At 42.1% G+C, this 21608-nt stretch overlaps 1 protein-coding gene across 1 annotated transcript; it reads right to left on the reverse strand.

Annotated features, from left to right (window-relative positions):
• Window positions 1–609: 609 nt before the first annotated feature.
• LOC122880579 (magnesium transporter protein 1-like) lies at window positions 610–12522 on the reverse strand. The gene is made up of 10 exons (XM_044205862.1): window positions 12365–12522; window positions 10943–11112; window positions 10746–10863; window positions 7363–7503; window positions 7063–7203; window positions 6533–6622; window positions 6379–6442; window positions 5955–6029; window positions 3589–3679; window positions 610–3477 (listed from the first exon to the last, which is right to left on the reverse strand). The coding sequence occupies exons 1-10, from the start codon at window positions 12443–12445 to the stop codon at window positions 3462–3464; spliced, it is 987 nt and encodes a 328-aa protein (XP_044061797.1). The 5' UTR covers window positions 12446–12522; the 3' UTR covers window positions 610–3461.
• Window positions 12523–21608: the final 9086 nt, after the last annotated feature.

A 21608-nucleotide genomic window follows, 5' to 3' on the forward strand; every position in this document is an offset into this window, starting at 1 on the left:
CAGCTGGCCCCGTTTCCAGTTTCTGAGCTCACAAAGGAGCAGAACAGCAGGTGCACTGGTGTGTTGCACTGCATGGTTGCTACCTCTTGATTGGGCAGTGAGTCCAAAGATCTGTCTCAGGGTGCTGAGGCGGAGCCTCGATAGGGTAAACCGATAGCGAAGCCTGTCAGAGGGATAGCACATACTCAGAGAACTGGAGTTACATCCAGGTAACTACTAATTTCCTTCAAAATTCTCCAAATACAGGTGAAGGCATTTGCTCACCAGCTGGCGGTCACAGGTGGTGACGCACTGGTCAGCTTGCATTTCACCAGCAGAGTATTCATGACACAGCCACGGGAATGGCACACTGACAGATACAGCGCAACAGGCATCTTGCTAGTAGTCACTGACTGCACTAATTGAATCCCTCAAAACTAAAAGCCTGAGACTACATTGAGAGGAAGCCATCAGATCACAGGTGGTCATGTCAAAGTCAGCATATCCAGCCATCTGTTGAAATATTTATGTCATAGATAATAAATGACAATTTGCGTCTAGCCACAAGCCATGCTTCCCCTTGTGCGAACTGGGCTCCAAAAACTGAAAGAAAGAGGAAGAGACAAACACTGAAAGGCGGCTAAGGCACTTTAATATCAGAAATAATCTTCAGATCAAATATTCTCTCCTGGTACAACCTGATAAGGCAACCACAAAACATTTAAAGCACTTGGTTTTACACAACAGAAAAAAATGTATTCTCATGAATGAATACTTCTCATGATGTATACACACTCCAGAGTCTCATCTTGCTCTGGGGTTAAGGCCATTCTTACTTCTTAATAAGGGACAGAAATCATTACAGTTACAGTCAATCACCGTTAGTGTGAGTAGTTAACTTGCCATCTGCTCCTATTACATTTGAACACAACAGCAGCTCATTTTAGACCTATTACATTCAAAGGTACATTAAACCCATGTGAAAAATGATTCACTGTCAAGTGACCTGATAAATCCAAACACGACTTAATTAGTAGTAGAGGTGATTTGATGAAAACCAACCAAACAAACCACTTTTTCATTCTTCATTTAACTTTTTTTTTCTATTTCTCATTTGGCAATTTGAAAAAGAATGGTGGAGGGAGGTATGGTGATACCGTCCCCACTACTGAAAACTAAACTTTCTTAAACTTCCATCTACTAGTACTTTATACTATTATAGGTTTGTAGCAAACCCTGAGTGTGAGGCTGCACTCTGATTTGATGTCCTCTCAGGACTTCTGCGTCCACCACGTAGGAGCCGTTCATTTGAATGCTGTAACGTGCTACTCCGTTCCACCCTACACTGACATCACTGAGGGAGTAGTGATGAGTGACTGAACTGCCTTCAGATTTATTAAAATCACCCTATATATTTAGTTCCTAAGCATACATGTCATCTCACACCCCAGTGGCTCAGCAGTTAAGGCACGGAGCTAGTAGAGTAGCAGAGTGGGCGAAGCTGCAGGTCCTGCCAGGATTTTGCGCTGTGAAAGCTGGTCTTTAAATGATAACCTCAGTGTTCATCAGCAGACACAAATGACTACTTAATATAATGACAGCATTTATAGGGCTATGTTATACTATTGGTTACAAGTATTTCTACTTGTTTCTGTGAAATCATGTTTTACATACTTTTGATTTGGTAAATAGGTCTAAATACTACAGTACCCATGAGCCTTAGTGGCCATTGCTACTTGGAAGATGCTAACTAGGAGCGCAAATACCAACTGTAGAACCCTGAACTCTTTATTGGTGCTGGATTACCAGCCAGGCAAAGTAGCCACGGGGACCCAGAACTCCAGGGCCACCAACAGCCCCAGGCTTACTGTGTCTCCACTGGTTTGTGCTGCTTTAACAGAACATTTGTTTGGGAGTATGTACCATGTTAAGGGCCTTCAATTGGGTCCTACGTAAATACCAGACCTTGAGGCCCTGTGTTGTAGAGGGGACCAGAATTTTCCTTTAAAGTCCAACTCAAATCACATTTAGTCTTCCCAAATAATGTCAAAGGGATTTTTAAACGTATTGTTAATAGTTTCATTATTAAAAGGAAGAAAAAAGGGAAATATTTTTCTCTCTGTGGCTGGAGGGTCGTCTCTGTGTTTGATCGACAGCAGCCGGCAGGCTGAGCCCCAGCAGGCGAAAAAGAGACAAAGGAAACCAACTTGTAGCTTATAAGCCATGAGCCGACAGCGTGGTGTTAGTGAGACTGAAGAGTAAGGACCACAGCAGCCTCTAAACTGACAGAAGTGATATTTGCAGGTACGTTTACATGCTGTTTAACACTTTAGCAGGACAAACAATGTGGGTTGTTGTTCAAAGTCTATGGTTCTTGTGTTGTGTAGCAGGCTGCTGTCTGGCTCAGTTTGACCGGCTTCCTATAATACAACAATGACGTTACTGCTTAAGAAAAAATATGGAGCCAAAATGAATCCATTTGATTGGCTTCATGGAAACAAGTTCTCCATCTAGATACAAGCAGAACTAACACTATTCCGACAAATGAATGAAAGATGGGGACGGCTTCATGAAACCAAAAAATATATATTAAATGTAAATTTCTCTTTTTTTCCCCCAGAGAACACAGGGCACGTGGCTTACAAAGCAGATATGTATGCTGTAGCAGACAAAAAAAACACAAGATGTCGTTTCAGTTAGATTTAACACCTTCTCTGGTACAGTTTTGTTTCATTATGTTTAATTTTCCTGAATTACTGTGTTAATAAAATGGCCACGAACCAAATTTGGTTGGTTGGGTTGAATAAATGAGTGGGTACTTAGTATATGTACTATCACAGAACACTGTGTCCATTTTCTCTGCATTTAGGACCAAAATGTACTGTTCTGTCCAGAAAACTTCCTCGGACATTATTGGGATATTACAGGACCTGTATAACCTGTAACCAAAATGATTTCCAGAAACCCTGGATGCCTGAAATAACTGCTCCCACTTTGCTACTCCATAAATATCATAACCTGGTTTAAGTTCAGCCACACAGAAACAACCAGAACAGAGTCCATGACCTGTTTATGGTTCCAACAGTTTAAAAAATAAAGCTACAGACTGAGGTGTGTGTCCAGCAGCTGGCAGTGGAGCTGGACTGAAAAACTATTACCAATCAATCAATTTAAGAAATTCAGATTTTGTTTTTCAAAATTCTAATCTAGAAAACACATTTTGGCACAAGACAGTTTAAATGCACACTGGTGATGATGGCTGTGTTGTTGGGAAATGAATTGCTTGCTGAGTCTTTGTAGAAGGCACAGTGTGTATGAATGTGTGTTGACACACACACACACACGTTTGGACAAACCATGGCTTAGTGAACAGAAATGTGGCATTGTTGCCATTGACAGCACCCCGTTTGTTGACAGGACTTTGGGGAACTTCCTGTCCTGAAGTCCATACTTGCTGTGAAGCTGGAAGATGCTGGTCAGCTCTAACTCATCAGGAAGCTGCAACAGAGGCAACATGACTTTTAGCCAACAGGAAATAAGGCATTATCTCAGCCAATCACAGAAGGTAAAACAAGATAAACAGATATAAAAGGGTCTGCCTGTCTCTACCTGTATGGGTATCCATGGTACTTTGCTCTGAAAATGGACAGCAGCCAGCTGAAGAACAGCATCACCAGACCAATACCTGCTACACACATAACTGACACACACACACACACACACAAAATCAGTTTTGCTATACAGTCTACAGGGCTTAAAGCAAGGAACATTTCTGTGCTTGAAATGTGTTTGGGGGTTTGGGGGCTTCCTTCTCATCTCTGTTGAGAGCTGCACATGCGCAGTACTGATCAGGCAGGATGTAGCGACAGTGGTATAAGATGCTAACAACATAGCCTAGCAAGCTTCAGGCTACAAGAAGCTACATGACGGCTGTGGCACATATCGCACCCTGTTTCAGAAAGACAACACCACCAAATCAAGTGTTGACCGCAGGACTTTGTGAGACTGTGGTGGGTGGCCCTTGGACCCTCTAGGGGGGTCCGGGGACATGCTCTCCCGAGCGAAAACTTTGTACATTTTAAAGCTAAATGCATCAATTTGGTGCCCTTTGAGAGCAAAATTAAGAGGCTAGATTTATGAAGAACTTTGTGCTCTAGCAAACAATTGAATCACAAACACTTTCAGGGTTTATTTATCGTTAGGATCTTTATCTTATCAATACTCTTATTGACCTGGCTCTTTAGCAATACTAAAGAATTGAAAAGAATACATTCAAAAACAGGATTAGAATTGATTTATATTTTAAATATAACTCAATCTTGTTTCTAGAGCAGCAACAGTAAAGTTCACAACAGCAGAGTCACTATATACACTCAATAATATCTCACTGGAGACAAATGGAAAATGCCAGTCAAATAAGTAAGTTTCAGTAAATAAATAATATTCCTGATTCCTGGGCAGTCCTTCCTCCTGTCCGCTGAATCACAGCAGCGGGGGGCCAGTAGCTAAGTTTAAGTGTGGTAAACTAAGATAGGCTACATGCTTTCGTTTTAGCTTGTTCGTGACAATTAGCTATTAGCTTAAGAAGCGCGCTGAGGAAAACAACAACAATATCGCTATTCTACATTTTAATCGAGTTGTCGTCAACTCCAGTAAAACGTTACCATCACCTGGTTCATCTCCACCGCGGCCTGTGTAGGAGCTGAGACCCCCCAAATCAAACATGCAGAGGAGAGGACAGAAAATAGCTCAACCATAAATGGCAGCTAATGAATGCAAGAATATTTTCCATAGACATAATTATCTATGATGAAACCGTCTTGTCCTCTCTGGCTGTTAGCTTCGCAGCAGCAGCTGTTAGTTAGTTAGCTAACGTTAGTTACATTACTTGCTGTGTCGTTGTTCGCTCTGAATCATGGTACTGGACTATTCCAGAATCACAGACCCCACCTTTAATGGCTAGATTTAAAAAAACTTCCTCAAAATAAAAAGAGCTGAAGAAATTCTATTTAACCTTTTGAACCCGTCTTTCCCCTTAAAATTTCCCAATATTTAGATTTTTAGTTAAAAAAACCCAACAACAACAGTGTGACAGCATCACATACGTACTATAAATTCTCACACACAAGCTGGTATTTTAATATGGCTGGCACAAACAAATAAAGGCTGACCGCTAATAAAGGGCAGGTAAAAACACTGAGCAGGGTGGAATTACCTGTAATATAATGTCTCACATGTAAATTACATTGTACATTTCCACAGCACCAGTTGTGTTATACTCACCACTCTGCTGCTCTCACGTTCTCTTTTTTACACTAATACTACTTTCATTTACTGACTATTTCCATTTTTTTTTTTTTACAAGCAATTATAAGGGTACCATCAAGAAAACTCAAGCTTTCCTGTATATGTTACAAATTAAAAGCCAGCCAGGAATGCCATGGAAGCGACTATGCCCTCTGAGCCGCTGGAAGGCTTTTACTGTGAAACATCTCTACAGGTGAAGTGTTTGCATTAACAGCAAATTAAAAGTTCTTACTAATACATGATGAATAAAGCAGTTGGGGTGAAGAAAGGCCTCAGAGAATATACGATATTGGGGGTTTGCTGGATTCAACGCTTCATTGAAGCTATTTGATGCTTTCAGTGTCAAGATGTTCAAATCAAATGGCAGCATTCAGCAGGACATTATAAACATTTCTACCAAATCCAGCATTAAGTTCTGTGGGTTTGAACAATGCTTGGCTGCACAACATGCGTTTGTACTGATGGACACCTCCAGTGTTGGAGAGTTGACAAGGTCAAGCTCTTCCTGAACAACTACACTGAGATTTTTTGGATGTTGGATGAACAATCTTTGCGTTTATTGGGCTGGCCCCGCTCTGCTGCGGTCCAGCTGATAACGATCTAAAGTGTATGCAAGAAGGCTGAGGAAAATAGGAATAATCAGTGTGCGTGTGTGTGTGCACACATACTCTTCCTCTTTCCAATGTCCATGTCAGAGGTAGCAGCCTCACACAGCAGCACCATTCCCATGGTAACAGCAGCATCTGGCAGTAAGGTCAAGGTTTAGACAACAAATGCATGTGATGCCTGACTTGGGCTACTCAAAAGTCAAACCACTACCACCAGAATTAAACAGATACAACCCTACAAGTGCCACTTTGAGATCAGGCATGTGGAAGGGGGGTGGTCTGCAGCCCTGTCACAAACAGATTGTCAAACTAACGATGAGCTTTAAACATAATAAAGCTAAAGGAGTAAGGATTAGTTTTGCTTGGGCTTGTTTTTATCTGGGCATTTTACAGGAGTTAATATAGGTAAGAATTTGGGGTTATTCCTAAGTATTCAGTGTGTGCTGCCTGTAAAAGTGAGAGTATGCATACAGCTGAAGGATACTGAAGAGTAGGACAATGTGCGTCTCAGCCACAAACTGGGCCTGACTGCTGCCGTGGATGTAACTCTGAAAACAGACAGACAGTTTAAGACTATTCTGATTCACATAATATATTTCGAATGAGGACATATTGTAAAAAGTGTGCTTCTGTCTTACAACTTGTCCGGTGCTGGGGTTCTTGTGTGCATAAGGTGGTCCTCTGATGTGGTTCCACATCTGACCTGAGGTCATGATCAGGACAAAACACTGAAACGCACAGAAAAAAGACACAATTATAAAGATCAGGACATATTCATCAGAAACTGGGGTGGGAGACTTCACCATTTCCTTTACATTAAAAGATTTTTCATTCTGTTTTCCCCCGTAACAGTAGTTTTACCAGAGATTAGAGACTTGATTAAAGACTCCTTGTGGAGTTTGGGGTGCGATTCATATAAAGCCAAGAAGACAAATAATCAACATGTGATAATGTTCTGAATAATATGCAGTATGTTGAAAAAACAGGAGTGTGCAGGATCTTAGTCTCTTTTCCAGGCAGAACCTGAAGTCTGAACATGATGAACATATAAATGGCAGAAGCTTTTGCAGGATTATGTAACTGGCTGGGACACATTCAGTTCAGAGCAGGCTACTTCCCACAACCACTGCGGGGTGGGTGGATGCCTGTGTGTGTTGGCTGTTGTTACCAGTGCAGAGACGGCCCAGACATTCTTGTTAAAGAGAAACTCCAAATTGTGCCTTCGTAGATATGCCAGTCCTCCAATCACAGCCAGGAGGAAGCCCAGCAGGAGAGGCCCTGCGTAGTTGGGAGGACGAATGACACGGATCTGAAAAACAAACAAACATGACTAGTCATCAGAGGCTCCCATCGTCATGAGTGCGACTGTTCAAGTTCACGAGACGAGTGAAGATTTTTGGTTTATTTGATGGATCACATCAGGGGCCCTGGCCACTTAGTCAGATTTAATGGTATGTTTTGCAATTACCTGCACATCAGTCCTGTCTGCCACCCATCGAGCCAGCTGCTCAGCTGCAAAGCCTCTGACCTGCAGCTCATAGGTATCAGACCTGCGAGGTTTCCCTTTGGATGGGAAGTGGAGGAAGGTCGGAGCAGAATTCATATTTAGCTGCAACACAAACACAGTCAAAACATTCAATATATGAGTCCGCTTATTCTCATTCATCTCATCTCACAGATTCAGCTTTCAATGTCTGTAAGCAACTAGAGTTAAAAAGAACCGAGAGTTGTTTCTTTACACTTTTGTGAAGATAAATCTTTGCGTTGCCTTGACTTTGGTCGGCACCACCGGGAAAAACCTCCAAGCGCTTCGTTCCGTTTTTAAGTTTAGGAGAGATGCACATTGATGACGTGTCGCTCTCGTTCCTGTGGAGTTTGAACGCACTTATTGTAAGTCGCTCTGGACAAGAACATCCAGGGTGGCTTTGGTGCACCAGGCCAGACATCTGCTGGTCCAAGGGAGTGAGCTTTTCATTGCCAAATAACTGAACTCAATCTTAGTTTAATCATTAGACTCCAGTCAACTTCTGCTCTTTATCATGTCATAAACAACACAGTCTAGTTTGCATGCATGTCCCAGTTATGAGACTTATCCTGGTCATACTCATATGGACCATAAGAAACGCTGGTATTCATATCCCCTATATCTCCATATCCAGATTACTGATGGTCTGTGCAGGAGTGTCTTTGACTCCTGCACTGAGGTGCAGCTTCTCGTACTGCCTGGCTGTCATCTGTGAATGTCCCCAACGTTTTATGATCCAATATTTATTTTAATTCTATTTACATTACACAGATTACAGTACACACTTAGCCAACAATATGCCTGCCCATTCAAATTATTAAAGCAGTTTAGATATGTCTGACAGCTGAGTAGCGCTGCATTAAAAATATTTAATTTTGTATATTATCCACAGAGGATATTGAAACTGTTGTGGCAGGAAAGCCAGGATGGTATTTAGACAGACTTGTCAACCTAAGCATAGACAAAAGACAGAAGCTTTCACCTTGAGCAGCACTGCAGAGGTGTGGTTCACCAGCAAAAGGTCATTGAATTAGATCAGTAAATCAGTTTTTAAAACCCACAGCAGCTCTGCTCGCATTGCTCACTGATGTTTGATGCCACATCATTAATATAAAAACCAGAGGCTTTCAAACTGTGAGGCGTCATCATCAGGTTTTTAAGTTTTGATCAGTATCAAACTAGTCCAGTGACAGCCAATTTGCCAAAATGTAAACAAATAGACTGAAAAAGCGGGGCTCAAGTTGTAGCCGACTGTTATTTTACCTCACAGTCTTGGGCAAAAACACAAAAGTCGCAGGAAAATAAAACGGATGAGCTAAGACTCAGGCTAACTCAACAACGGGAAATCGGAGACTGCTGTGCCCTCATCTTTTATGAATTATGAGTATTATTCAACACGCATACACACACACACACACACACACACACACAAACCTTACTCTTCAATATATAAACTACAACAACTGCTGCTTATTGTCAGTGTGTTCAGTAGTATGTCCACACACCTTGTGAGAACCGCAGTCAGTAGTTTGACTCCCGGCTGTTCTGCAGCGCGAAGCATATGTGATGCAAGATTTCTTAGGCAATTCATTTGTGCATTTCAGCAATGCTTTCAAAATGATTCCAGCTGTCAGCATTCACACTGCATTTTCTACATTTTCTGGTTGTGATCGACCCTGAGGCGGAGCGGTAATTTAACAAAGCAGTGTCAGGGTTTTCCCTGCCATTATGCGGCTTAAGGGTCTTTCAGCGCGCCGCGGAGCGCTTCGCTCTGCGCAGCACAAGCCACTGGAAATAATGGGTTTTAGAGCGCAGTGGTGCTGTTGTTGTGTTGTGTCTGAAACAGCCATTAGGTGTGGCGGGAAAACAAAACATTTTTCATTCTATTTGGAGGTCCCAGTGCCCACTGCACGGGTGGTTGGTATATCTTCAACAAGGGTCCACAGAAGCTGTCTTTGACTGAAGCTCTCACGGTGGGCTGGAATCGCCCAAGATACATTTTGGCGAGTAGCCAAACGTAACAAACATTGTCATCTACGCTATCTTCCTCCCTCTCTCACCTTTTCCCAGCCAATGTATGGCGTCTAAGAATACAAAGGGCATATTTCTCTATCACCTTAAAGATTGTGACTGTTAGCTATCGAGCTAGCTAGCTAGCATAATTGACCAGAGTGAAGCATCCAAGCCCTCTCGATAAGTGAACTTTTGTCAACTAGCCGGCCAAAAGTTGGCTTAAACCGATCACTGTAAGCACCGGTAAAATGGTGCAAATCTCACTGAATGGGAAATAAATTAGTTGACTAGAAAGTATGCTAGCCCTACAAGTAGAAAGCAGTACAGAATATCGCTGATGAGACCGAAACATCTACCAGTTATTCCGTTAGAACACCGGGTCAGAATGTGCGATGATGAGCAAAACGATGTTCATCATAAGTGAGTGCCAAACTGCTAGGTAGTTAGCGAGTAAGTACAAGAAGACTGCTGTTTAAGTACTATGCCTGTGTGATAAAAGTTAATTTTCTATACACTGTGAATCCATAACATGCAAGTGTTTTTGCAGTAGCCCATCTACCGTACGCACCGCTGTCCTCGTCATCAGTTGATTGGTGGAAAATGAATCAACAACACAACAATAGTAGTTAGTAACATACTCATTGCGTCATGTCTGGAACACACCTGATGCAACTCACCAGCCCTTACTGTTGGATCAGAGCTTGAGCATCAGCTGGTTCATGTGTGCTAGAGCAGAGAGAACTGGAAAATGGGCAGGTAGGGGTGCCTGGAGGTCTGGAGTTGGGAACCCAGGGTCTAGGCTACACAGCACCTTTTTCTCGTGGACAGTATTTTGTCTACCTGTGCATCCAGAGCACCTGCTTTGTGTTACATTACTGTCACGTCCAAGTAGTGCTTCCTTCCTTGTTTTTTATTGCAGATTTTTTAACGTGGTTTGGAAAATATCAGCAGCAATGAACACTACATATGAGCTGTAGTAAATATGTCAAAACATGCCAAATCTCTGGTATGGTTCTTTGAAGTGCAGAGGAAAAACAAATACACAACTTAAAAGCAAAACTGTTTTCATGTCTCAAACCATGTGCCCCGGAGGACTGAAGGTCTGCAGGTTTTCCGGCGTACAGCAGCTCAATTTAATGACTAGCTCACTAGATCACTGAAATCCGCCAGTCCAATGTTTGGTTGGACTCAAAGCCTGAAGACTAAGCCCTCGATGACAACCTTTTCAGTTTTTTGGTGTTAGTGTTTGGACGGCAGACTCTTAGAAAACAAAAGGCATAACCCTAGTCTCGAAGAAGAAGAAGATGTCTCACCATCTGAAAGACGTCTGATCCTTCGTCAAAATCGACTGATGCAAAGAAGACTTTGTTAGTAAAGGCAGAGGAATAACGCCAGGAGTTAGCCAGCACCTGGAACTCCTCATCAGCTTGTCTGAAATGAAAAGATGCATTTAAATTCATAGTTTAGAATTAAAATAGCAGCACCTGTTCCTACTGCTCCTGCTTTTTACCTGCAGACCCCACACTGTCTCTGTGGCTGCAGCGCTGTAAACATGATGACCACGGAGTAGTTTCTGGGAGGAGCCTTGACAAAGCGACGGAACTTATCTCCATTCATCCGGATGACTGAACGCCTGGAGGTCCACTCCATCATTTGAGTCACCTTCTCTGACAGCAGAGTCTACACAGGACACAGACACAAAGACAGCTGCTGGTGTTGGGGCGCAAAACCAGGAGAACACAGGACAGAAGCTAGGAGCCATCCTCATACTACTGGCTTCATACACTATTTTGAATAAATAGTGCTGCGCAATACATCTAAGATAGAAACAATACAAAATGAGATGAGATAAAGGAATGTTACATAAAATATATTTAAACTCTTAAACAATTCAATTCAAATCCAAATACTTGATTTATCCCTCAGGTAGCAATTTGGGGCAAGCATAAAAATCACAACAAAAAATGTATTCATACATATAAGAACAATGAAGCAACACAGTTAACAGACCATGACCTCAGATGTTCAAAAATCTTTTGGCCTCTGGATTAAAACCAAACGTCCCTGTATTTGTTTTTAATTCAGGCAGTTGAAAGCATAATCCTGATGACATTAGCTTAAGGACATGTGTAGGGTCAGTGAAACTTTTATAAAATACTGTCACGCCTGATCATCGTCTCAACAAAACATTCTTATAATCAGGTAGCAATGAGGGATAAGTGTACACGCTGTTATACATGAGTTTGTTGTACTAGAATAAAGGTCTGGTAGTTTGTCTGCCAGAATCAGGCGATGATCCTAACGATTTTGGAATTATGCATGAGGGCTGGTGAGGGCGACAATGTTTAAGTGGTATCCATGATAGAGACTGGCCTGGTCTTCTCACTCTTACAGGCTGTAAACGTTCGTGGAGCTGCGGCAGGGAGGGAATCAGGAAGTGGAGTTTAGTGAACACCTTCTACCTGTGCATGTTTTTTAGTTGAGGCACAGCGGCTGACTTTCTGCTGTGTTCAGTTATCTCACGTTAACTGAACGATGAACGTGTCCTGAAAACAAGTTGAATGGATCCACTCACTGGACTTCGGACTTACGCTTTAAATATAACGTTAGCTAGTCCAACAAGTCCAAGTTTACAACCAGTACTATCATTTAGCAAACATTATCAATGTCTATGAGTGAAGGTCAAATTAATGTCATTTGTTGAAAACTAGTTACTTACTTACTTACTTACTTACTTACTTACTTACTTACTTACTTAGTTAGTTAGTTAGTTAGCCATATACAAGCCACACGTTAGCTCATTTCTGGTTACTGTTAGCTTAGCTTCTAAGACTGGCACGGACGATAACGTTAGTCAACTTTGAAAACGTCACAGAAATGTCCCCCTAAGTTTATGGACTTTCCCCGCTTTATGTAATTAATGGCATGTTACCTCTTTTTTCTTCTGTGCTTCAGCGGGGTCATGGTAGAAAATAAAGAGCAGAAACAGCGAAACGTAAAGTTTTCCAAACATTCTGCACCACTGCCGTCGAGCGACCGACCACACACGACAACCTCCTGTCAGCTTCCTATTGGTCACCTCTCAGCCAATCACAGTGAGCTGTCAGTCCTTTTTCGAGTAGGGGATCCCTCCAGACCGGAGACTGTGAATGGGCGGGGTAACTGTCAATCATTTTTTATTTGGCCAATCACAGGCTTACAATCCTCTGTCAATCAAAAACTAATTTCAACACTAAGCAGCCTGGACCAGTTGTCAATGTGTTTTTAATTCGGCTAATCATCTTTTTCATAGGAGAAGGGGGAGGTTCAACACGAAGAAACAAAACTGCTGTGTCAGCTCTAGTCAAAGGATCAAAGTATCAACAGACAGCAACGTTCAAAATCAACATTTTAAAGTGGAAGTAGAAAACTTTTGATCATAATAGAATATAGTAACATGATAATGTGACATTGAAAATGATGCCTTAGTATTGCGTTTATCTCATTATTAGATTCAATTGGCTTTTGTCAGAGTCTACATGAAGCCACTCACTGTTTTAACCACACCCTCGACCTTGTTCTGGTATATGGCATTGAAATTGAACATTTAATAGTCTTTCCACAGAATCTTTCCACCTTCATTATCAGACCATTATTGAATAACTTTTGAACTGCTATTACTGGACTACAAGCCATTAGGCAAAAACTCCTAATCTAGATGTCTGTCTGATATTGCTGTGGCTAAATTCAAGGAAGCGATCCCATCTGCATTTAATTCAATGTTATGTCTCAATATAACAGAGGACTCCTATGCTCTGCAGGCTCACTGCGAACGACACACGATTCTATCGCCCCTCTAGAAAAGAAGATAATAAAACAAAGAAGGTTAGCTCCATGGTATAACCCCCAAAACCGCAAATTAAAGCAAACATCACGGAAACTTGAAAGGAAATGGTTCCAACAATCTGGAAGAATCTTGTTTAGTCTGGCAAGATAGACTTAAAACATACAGGAAGGCCCTCCGTAATGCCAGAGCAGCTTAATACTCATCATTAATAGAGGAAAATAAAAACAACCCCAGGTTTCTTTTCAGCACTGTAGCTCTATTGAGCCATGTATTCCTATAGCCCTCAGTAGTAACGACTTCATGAGCTTCATGTGTGTTTTGGCTGCGTGGCTTCTTCTTCAGCTGACTTCGACAATTAATTAATCTAAGCCATCAACCTGTCTCTTAGACCCCATTCCAACTAGGCTGCTTAAAGACGTTTTACCCTTAGTTAGCACTTCTTTACTGGATATGATCAATCTGTCTTTATCAACAGTCCTTTAAAGTAGCTGTAATTAAACCTCTTCTTAAAAAGCCCATTCTTGATCCAGGGGTTTTAGCCAACTATAGACCTATATCTAACCTTCCCTTTCTCTCTAAGATCCTTGAGAAAGCAGTCGCCAATCAGTTGTGTGACTTTCTAAATAACAATAGTTTATATGAGGATTTTCAGTCAGGGTTTAGAGTGCATCATAGCACAGAGACAGCACTGGTGAAAATTACAAATGACCTTTTAATTGCATCAGACAGTGGACTTGTCTCTGTACTTGTCTTGTTAGATCTTAGTGTTGCGTTTGACACCATTGAGCATCACATCCTATTACAGAGACTGGAACATGTAATTGGCATTAAAGGAGCTGCACTAAGCTGGTTTAAATCCTATCTATCAGATCGATCTCAGTTTGTACATGTTAACGGTGAGTCCTCCGTGCACGCCAAAGTTAGTCACGGAGTTCCACAAGGTTCTGTGCTTGGATTGATTCTATTCACCCTATATATGCTTCCTCTAGACAATATTATTAGGAAACACTCCATAAACTTTCATTGCTATGCAGATGATACCCAATTATATCTATCGATCAAGCCAGATGAAACTAACCAGTTAACCAGTCTTCAGGCATGCCTTAAGGACATAAAGACCTGGATGACCTGCAATTTTCTGATGTTCTGACTCAGACAAAACTGAAGTTATTGTACTTGGCCCCAAACACCTCCGAGACACATTATCTAAAGATGCAGTTACTCTAGATGGCATTGCCCTGGCCTCCAGCACCACCGTAAGGAATCCTCCACTGAATCCTTTGATCAGGATTTATTCTTTAACTCCCACATGAAACAAACTTCAAGGACTGCTTTCTTTCACCTACGCAACATTGCAAAAATCAGGCACATTCTGTCTCAAAATGATGGCGAAAAACTAGTCCATGCATTTTATATATTATTATTATATATTATATTACTTCTAGGCTGGACTATTGCAATTTCTTATTAAAGGACGTTTTTCCTTGCCACTGTCGCCAAGTGCTTGCTCATGGTGGGAATTGTTGGGTCTCTGTAAATAATATTATAAAAGAGTATGGTCTAGACCTGTTCTACAGGAAAAGTGCAATGAGATAACTTCTGTTATGAATTGGCGCTATATAAATTGAATTGAACTGAATACAAAGAATGATGTGAGTATGACCCATGTTGGTGTAGACGCTGTTAGAGCAAGTATCGACCAAACTAAATGCCAGTCTGAGCAATGTGTTCTTCCTGATTTAATGGGCCTCCATTTGTCCACAGAAATGCAACAAAAATTGTAGGCTTTGCTGTATAAACACTGGGCAGTTTTTGCTATGCATGAGGAGGACTATGGGTGTATGAGTATTATAGAACACGTGATCCCACAGGTGATGCCCCACCAGTGCGGGAGCACTACGGACAGATTCCACCTAAAATGTACCAAGAGCTGACGAGAGCTTGAATCAAGGTATGTTGGACTTAAACATCATTGTACCTAGTTCTAACCCATTGGCTTCCCCAATTCTGTTAGTCTGCAAGAAGGATGGGATTTTGTGTGGATTATCGCAAAATCAATGCCGTGACCTATAAAGATGCTTATCAACTCCCAAGAATAGAAGAATCATTAGCAATCCTAGGCAAGACAAAGTATCTTTCTACACTTGGAGGGGGAGGTTTCTCTTGCAGATAGAGAGAAAACAGCCTTCACTGCACCTATGGATTTATTCAAATTTACCAGAATGCCCTTTGGTCTGTTGAATACATCAGCTACATTTCAAAGATTAATGCATAGCCTACATGTCGTAGGGAACAATATTGATGGTCTTTACCGGTTTACCTTGATGATGTGATAATGTACTCCCAAGACTTTGATAGTCATTTGGCACATTCGGATTCAGTGCTTGACAAATCTGTCTAAAAATAATGCCTTAAATTAAAGCCCAACAAAAGTTGCTTATTAAAACAGGAAGTGCAGTATTTGGGACACTGGATTTCAGCAAGAGGAATTGCTCCAGATCCTGATGAAATCAAATATATCCGGGATTGGCCTATTCCAACAACTATCAAACAACTGCACTCTTTTCTGGGTTTGTCGGGTTATTACCGCAGATTTGTGAAGGACTTTCCACTTGGTGACAGTGGCAAGGGTGGGCGGCCACCCGCTGCAGCTGGTTGGGTTGGTTATTACTAAGAAGAATAATAATGATGATAATAGTAATAAGACTAATAATAACAATTGTAGTAGCAGTTGTCGAGCAGGAACACGGGGGCAGCAGGAGGCCCACAACCACACATCCAGACTCTGCAGCAGAGACGAGAAAGCACAAAACTACGGGAGAGAGAAGTGACTCATCTCCTGGTCCTTGATGGTGAGCGAAATTCTGTTTGGCGGTTATATCATGAATAGGATTTAGTATTTGCCAGAAAAGATAACTGATCCAGAACAGACTTTTTTGGCCTAATTTAAGTACAGATATTACAAACTGGGGTTTTCAATCTAAAAAAGCAGCGCGGCTGCTACTAAACAAGCCCCTTTAATCCCTATTAAGACATTTGAACCCTTGGAACTGTTGTCTGCAGAGTTTCTGTCAGTTACAATGTATTTCACTAAGGCTACTTAGCTACTTAGGTTTTCGTTTTAAAATTAAACGGAAACACGATCTCCGTCCAGACGGGCATTTCAGCCCCATTTCAGAAATAATCTCTGTCCATACTAACACGACGGAAAATGGATATCACGTTATATTCACATACACTGGGCATGCGTGGGCCGGTGTAAACAGGAAGCAGATTGTCTACTCTGCCGGTGGATGTTCAGTCATAGTAAATACTGAGAACGAAGAACAGCAATGGTGAAAAGTAAGATCAGAGATTTCTTTGCTTGGACCGACAACAACAAGGTGAGCAACGCCTGTAATTAGTTGATTGTTGAATGAGCAACTTGTAGTTGAGGTGATGACTTTGTTTGTTTTCTTCCGGAAAAGGGACATGTGATAGGGGTGTGACGAATCAGGGAAGGACACGTACTGACTGATAAGACCCAATCAAGATGCGAACATGGGTGTCTGTGTCATTGAATCTCAGACCACCATTTCTGTTCAAAGAGGGGTTCTCTTTTTTCACAAAAATGGCTTCCTTGACGCCCCGTTCAAACCAACTCTTCTCTTTACTTAGAATCTTCACCTCGCTGTCTTCAATCTGCCCAAAGTCTACCACAGTGTATTAGCACCTTGGTCACGCCAATCACATGCTAATCAGGTACTTAACAGTGATGAGCTAGATGCAGCCAGACAACAATAGGTCTGATTACTGATTACTGGGCCGTCTTGGAAACTATTAGGTCAGTTTCAGGTGAAACTAGCTATTAACAGACACTCAGGTAGACTCCTCCCTGAGGGCGGGGCTTATGTAACACAGAGTAGCTTAAATTTCCAGTTCCCGTACCATTTTTTCACAATTGAGAATGACTTCCGGATGGGAGCCGAAACATCTTGATTCTGAAAACAGCGTCCAGATGACTACGACTGAAACCTTTTCTACGATAGAACACTCCTGGACGAATGAGGGACGACACCGTCCTAGTAGTGTGGATGTAGCCTAATAAGCACAAACAAAAGACATCCCCTAATATTTATGTACATGGTCAAAAATAAAAAATGTTGTTGTGGTTAAATACTTAACCTAACCTAACCTAACCTAACCTAACCTTGGGTTCAAAAGGCACATCAAGAAGATGAGTCATATACTAAAGAATAACATTGCTATCTTTAGACATATCAGAAACTCATATTCTGTAGAAGCATCCAAGGTATATCTGATGCAATGATATTTTCTCATTTCAACTATTGCATTTCGTGCTGATCTGAAGCAAGCAAGATAGCTTAAAACCAATTAGGTCACTTCATAAACAAGCCTTTAAAGTTTTGAACAGGAAACCACAACAGTATCATCATTGTGATATACTTAGTAAATATAACATATTGAACTTTGAGAATTTAGTTTTGTATTCAGACATTCGTTTGGTGTTTAAAATAACTCACAATACTGAACCTCCATTACTGAGAGCTCAGAGCAAATGATCAGTGCTTCAAGGTCAACTTCTGGGGGAGAGAGTGGAATCCCTAAAAGAAGCTATGTTTTCACACAATCTGTTTTTTCATTTTAGGCTACTAAGGAATGGAACAAGCTCCACGATTGTCTGAAAACATTTAGATTTTTCCTGTGATGTCAAAAAAATGGATTTTAAGTTGTCTACATTAATTTGACACAGACACAGTGTCTGTATTTTATAAGACACCTTGATTTCTGTACTCCACTGTCTTTGACTGTTTACGTGAAGTACTGCGGGTGATAGTTCAGGAGGGAGTGGGGGGGCTGAGTGGGAATGATTATTTATATATATTGCACAGTGTTGGGTGTACTTATTGAAATTTGTATGTATCTATGATTGGATTTAGTATTTATTGTAATTTAAAGGAGCTGTATGCGACATTCACTGTCACTAAATGTTGCACTAAAGCCCCAGCATCTCATGGCCCACCAGACTCCATTGAGAAAAACAGTAATTTTACCTCGCAGATCATCGTAAAACACCCTTGATTCCAACTCTACAGAAACAAAATAAAACTCACCAGAACCGTCTTTGTTAGACTTTCCACTGTTCCAACAATCACCACCTCTGGTTTGGTCGAAATAAATCCTTTATTCACCGAGTTAGATGAGAAAAGAAACAGCTCTCCTCACACGAGGGACTCACGTGCACTAACACGCACACTTGGCCGGACCGGCTGTATAATCAGAGAACAGGCAGAGGGGTGTGACGTCATCCTCTGCTCAGGACGCCATTACTCCACTATGTCTTTATATAGCAAATAGCTGCTTGCTGCTATATTAATGTTCAGAATCTCATTTACAGAACCCTTAATAATAAAAACAAATCATACTACACCCTATCATCCAGCAGGAAATGGAGCCTGTGAGAGATTTAATGGGACTCTTCTAGGTTTGCTGGGCATCTTGGGTAAAGAAAGAAGAAACTGGCATGACCACCTGCCTGAGATAATTCAGGTATGTAATAATACTGTACACAGCTCAACAGGATATTCAACACATTATCTGATCACAATCAGAATCACAATCATATTGCCAAGTAGTTTTTCACATACGAGGACTTTGCCTTGGTATTTTGGTGCATAACAATAAACATATTAAGAGAAAAAAAACCCTCAAAAAAGTACTGCAAAAGTCAAGAATCATAAATAAAATAGAAATGTACAATAACATATGAAAAATATATAAAAAATATGATATGTAAAATGTATCTGTTTTAAAATGAAAAGAGCTGTACAGTGTTTAAAATGAAGGATGGAATGTGCAAAATATTGACCAAGGAGTATGCAAATGTTCACAGTAATAAGGATAAAGAATATGCAATGTCTAAAGATAATAATCCAAAAATGTGCGTGTAGCGTGACCTTGCTACCGTGAATTCCCCGCGTCACAACACAGACGCTGCAACACAGACACACACACAACAATCCACTAATGACACAAGATTGTCCGATAGAACAGTGCCTCTGCTTTGCCTGGTTTCTTGCGCTGGTCGAGCCGTTCTTCTTTCCCAATAATCCAATTAATAATGCAAAACTCACACGTCTTCATCTGCACTGTGTGTGCCCGCAGTAAAACCTCCCATCAGCCACCTATGGGTCTGCTCCGCTCACTACCAGTACCGGGGCGCCCCTGGTCTCACATAGCCCCAGACTTCACTGGCCTGCCTTCCTCCCAAGATAACTCTGTAATTCTTATCATTGTGGATCGGTTCTCCAAAGCTGTACATTTTGTGGCTCTGTCTAAACCCCCTACAGCCCTGAGAGACCACAGACCTTCTTGTCCAGCATGTATTCCACCTACATGGAATTCCCTCTGACATTGTTTCTGACCGTGGCCCCCAATTAATCTCCCAAATTTGGAAATCCTTCTGTCAAGCTGTGGAGGTGGGTATGGGTAGCTGTCAGCTGCAGAGGGAGAGGTGGGGGAGTTGCTCAGGTGAGCAGCATCAAGGAGAGATAATTGGCACAGCTGAACCCGGTTAACTAATTATTCTCTCCTTCAATACAGTAGCAGGCTGCACACAAAAGGGAAGAGAGAAGGAGAGGTGGTCCCCTCACTCTCTCCCAGCCGCCTGGTTACCAGCACTCTGGCCTGATTGCTGATGCACCTGCCATCCATCAGCTCATCAACACAGCAGTCTTTCATTCACAGTTTGTTGCGTCAGCCAGTTTAGTATCTGCTCTGTCGGCCGCTTAGTGTTGTGTATGCTAAGTGGTTCCAGTGGTTTTGCCTGCAATAACATTTGTCTCTTCTAGTTCAGGATCACTGCCAGCACTCCTGCCTTCTCCGCCTGCCACTCAGCGGTCCACCTACCCCCTTTGCCTGCCACTCTGCCCACACTCCCGCTCAGCCTGGCCGTTCTCCCTTCACTCTCCACATTTCCAGCCGGAGCCCTCCCCAACCTCTCACCTTTGGCAATAAAGTCCTGTTCATCTTAAACCAGAGTCTGTGTTCTGCATTTGGGTTCCCCTGTTGATCTCAACATAACATCACAGCAGCAGATCTTGGCAGACTAGAAAGTAAGCTGAATGTCCGTGGGCAAGTCCTTTAACGTCACCTGACACACACATCATGGCTGGAATAGTGTTTGTTTGTTTCCCATTCACAGAGCCAGGGCTGAGTACAAACACCGGAGGGTTTTTCAGCGCACACACTGAGCGGACAGCTAGTGGACAGAGAGGAGATATTCACTGAATTTGACAAAAAGACGTGTACTGGATTAGAAATCTCAGAGCCCACCTTCAACATCCCTCTGCAGGGAGAGGCCCATGCTGCCGTGGTGGGGAAGGTGTGGCTGGAGTCACAGGGATGGTGTCAGAACTTTCCGTTTGTCTTTCAAATTGAAAGAACTTTCAGGCCAGGTGCAATGAATAATGGAGTGGGGGGCTTCATGTTTGTAGTTGTTGTTCTGTCTGAGCCCCCTCCAGACAGAAGCTCTGGAAGCAGAGTCGCTGGATGAGAACTGCTGTTGAAGTTGAGGAGTATAGTCGTTTAGCCTCTCACTGCCTTACTAAACCTGTGCTTTGACTCTTTAAACCTTTTCCAACCTTAGCTGTCTGAGCATAGCTGTGAACCAGGGCTTGTCATTGTTATAACTCACCCTGGTGCGTGATGGTACACAGCAGTCCTCATAGAAGCTGATGTAGGGTGTAACAGCCTCTGTGTACTTATCCAGACTGTTGGTAGCAGTCCTGAAAACATCCCAGTCAGTGCAGTCCAAGCACGCACGAAGATCCTCCACAGTTTCCCTGTTCCACTTACCTTACCCTCACAACAGGTTTACAGAGGTCTCAGTTCTGCCTGTATACAGGACTCCGGTGGATCAGGATGTGGTCAGTGCAGCGCGGGGGCTGGCGTGACAGGCAGTGTTGATTGTAGAGGAACAATGATCCAAGTTATTCTCCTCTGTGGTCGGGCATTTCATAAACTGTGTTGGAATGTAAACACTGACCAGTATGAAGGATGCGAACTCATGGGGGGACTAGAAAGGTTTGCAGTTGATTCCAGATCTGGAGACAGTGCTGTAGAATCACTGTCACATCTTTACACCAGCCACTGTTGGTGTAAAAACAGATACCTCCACCTTTCATTTTAACACTGGTAATGGTGTGCAATGTCCACGGCACATTGCCCTCTCCTCCTGCACTTCATTGAATGTCCAGTAATTCCACAGTTGAGGTGAGAAAAGTTGGAAATAAATCCACTGGAGTTGTTTCCCTGATGTTCATAATCCCTAATCTGGTGAGAGAATCCT

Source organism: Siniperca chuatsi, linkage group LG8, assembly GCF_020085105.1.
Source record: "Siniperca chuatsi isolate FFG_IHB_CAS linkage group LG8, ASM2008510v1, whole genome shotgun sequence".
In the NCBI taxonomy this organism is placed as follows: Eukaryota; Metazoa; Chordata; class Actinopteri; order Centrarchiformes; family Sinipercidae; genus Siniperca; species Siniperca chuatsi.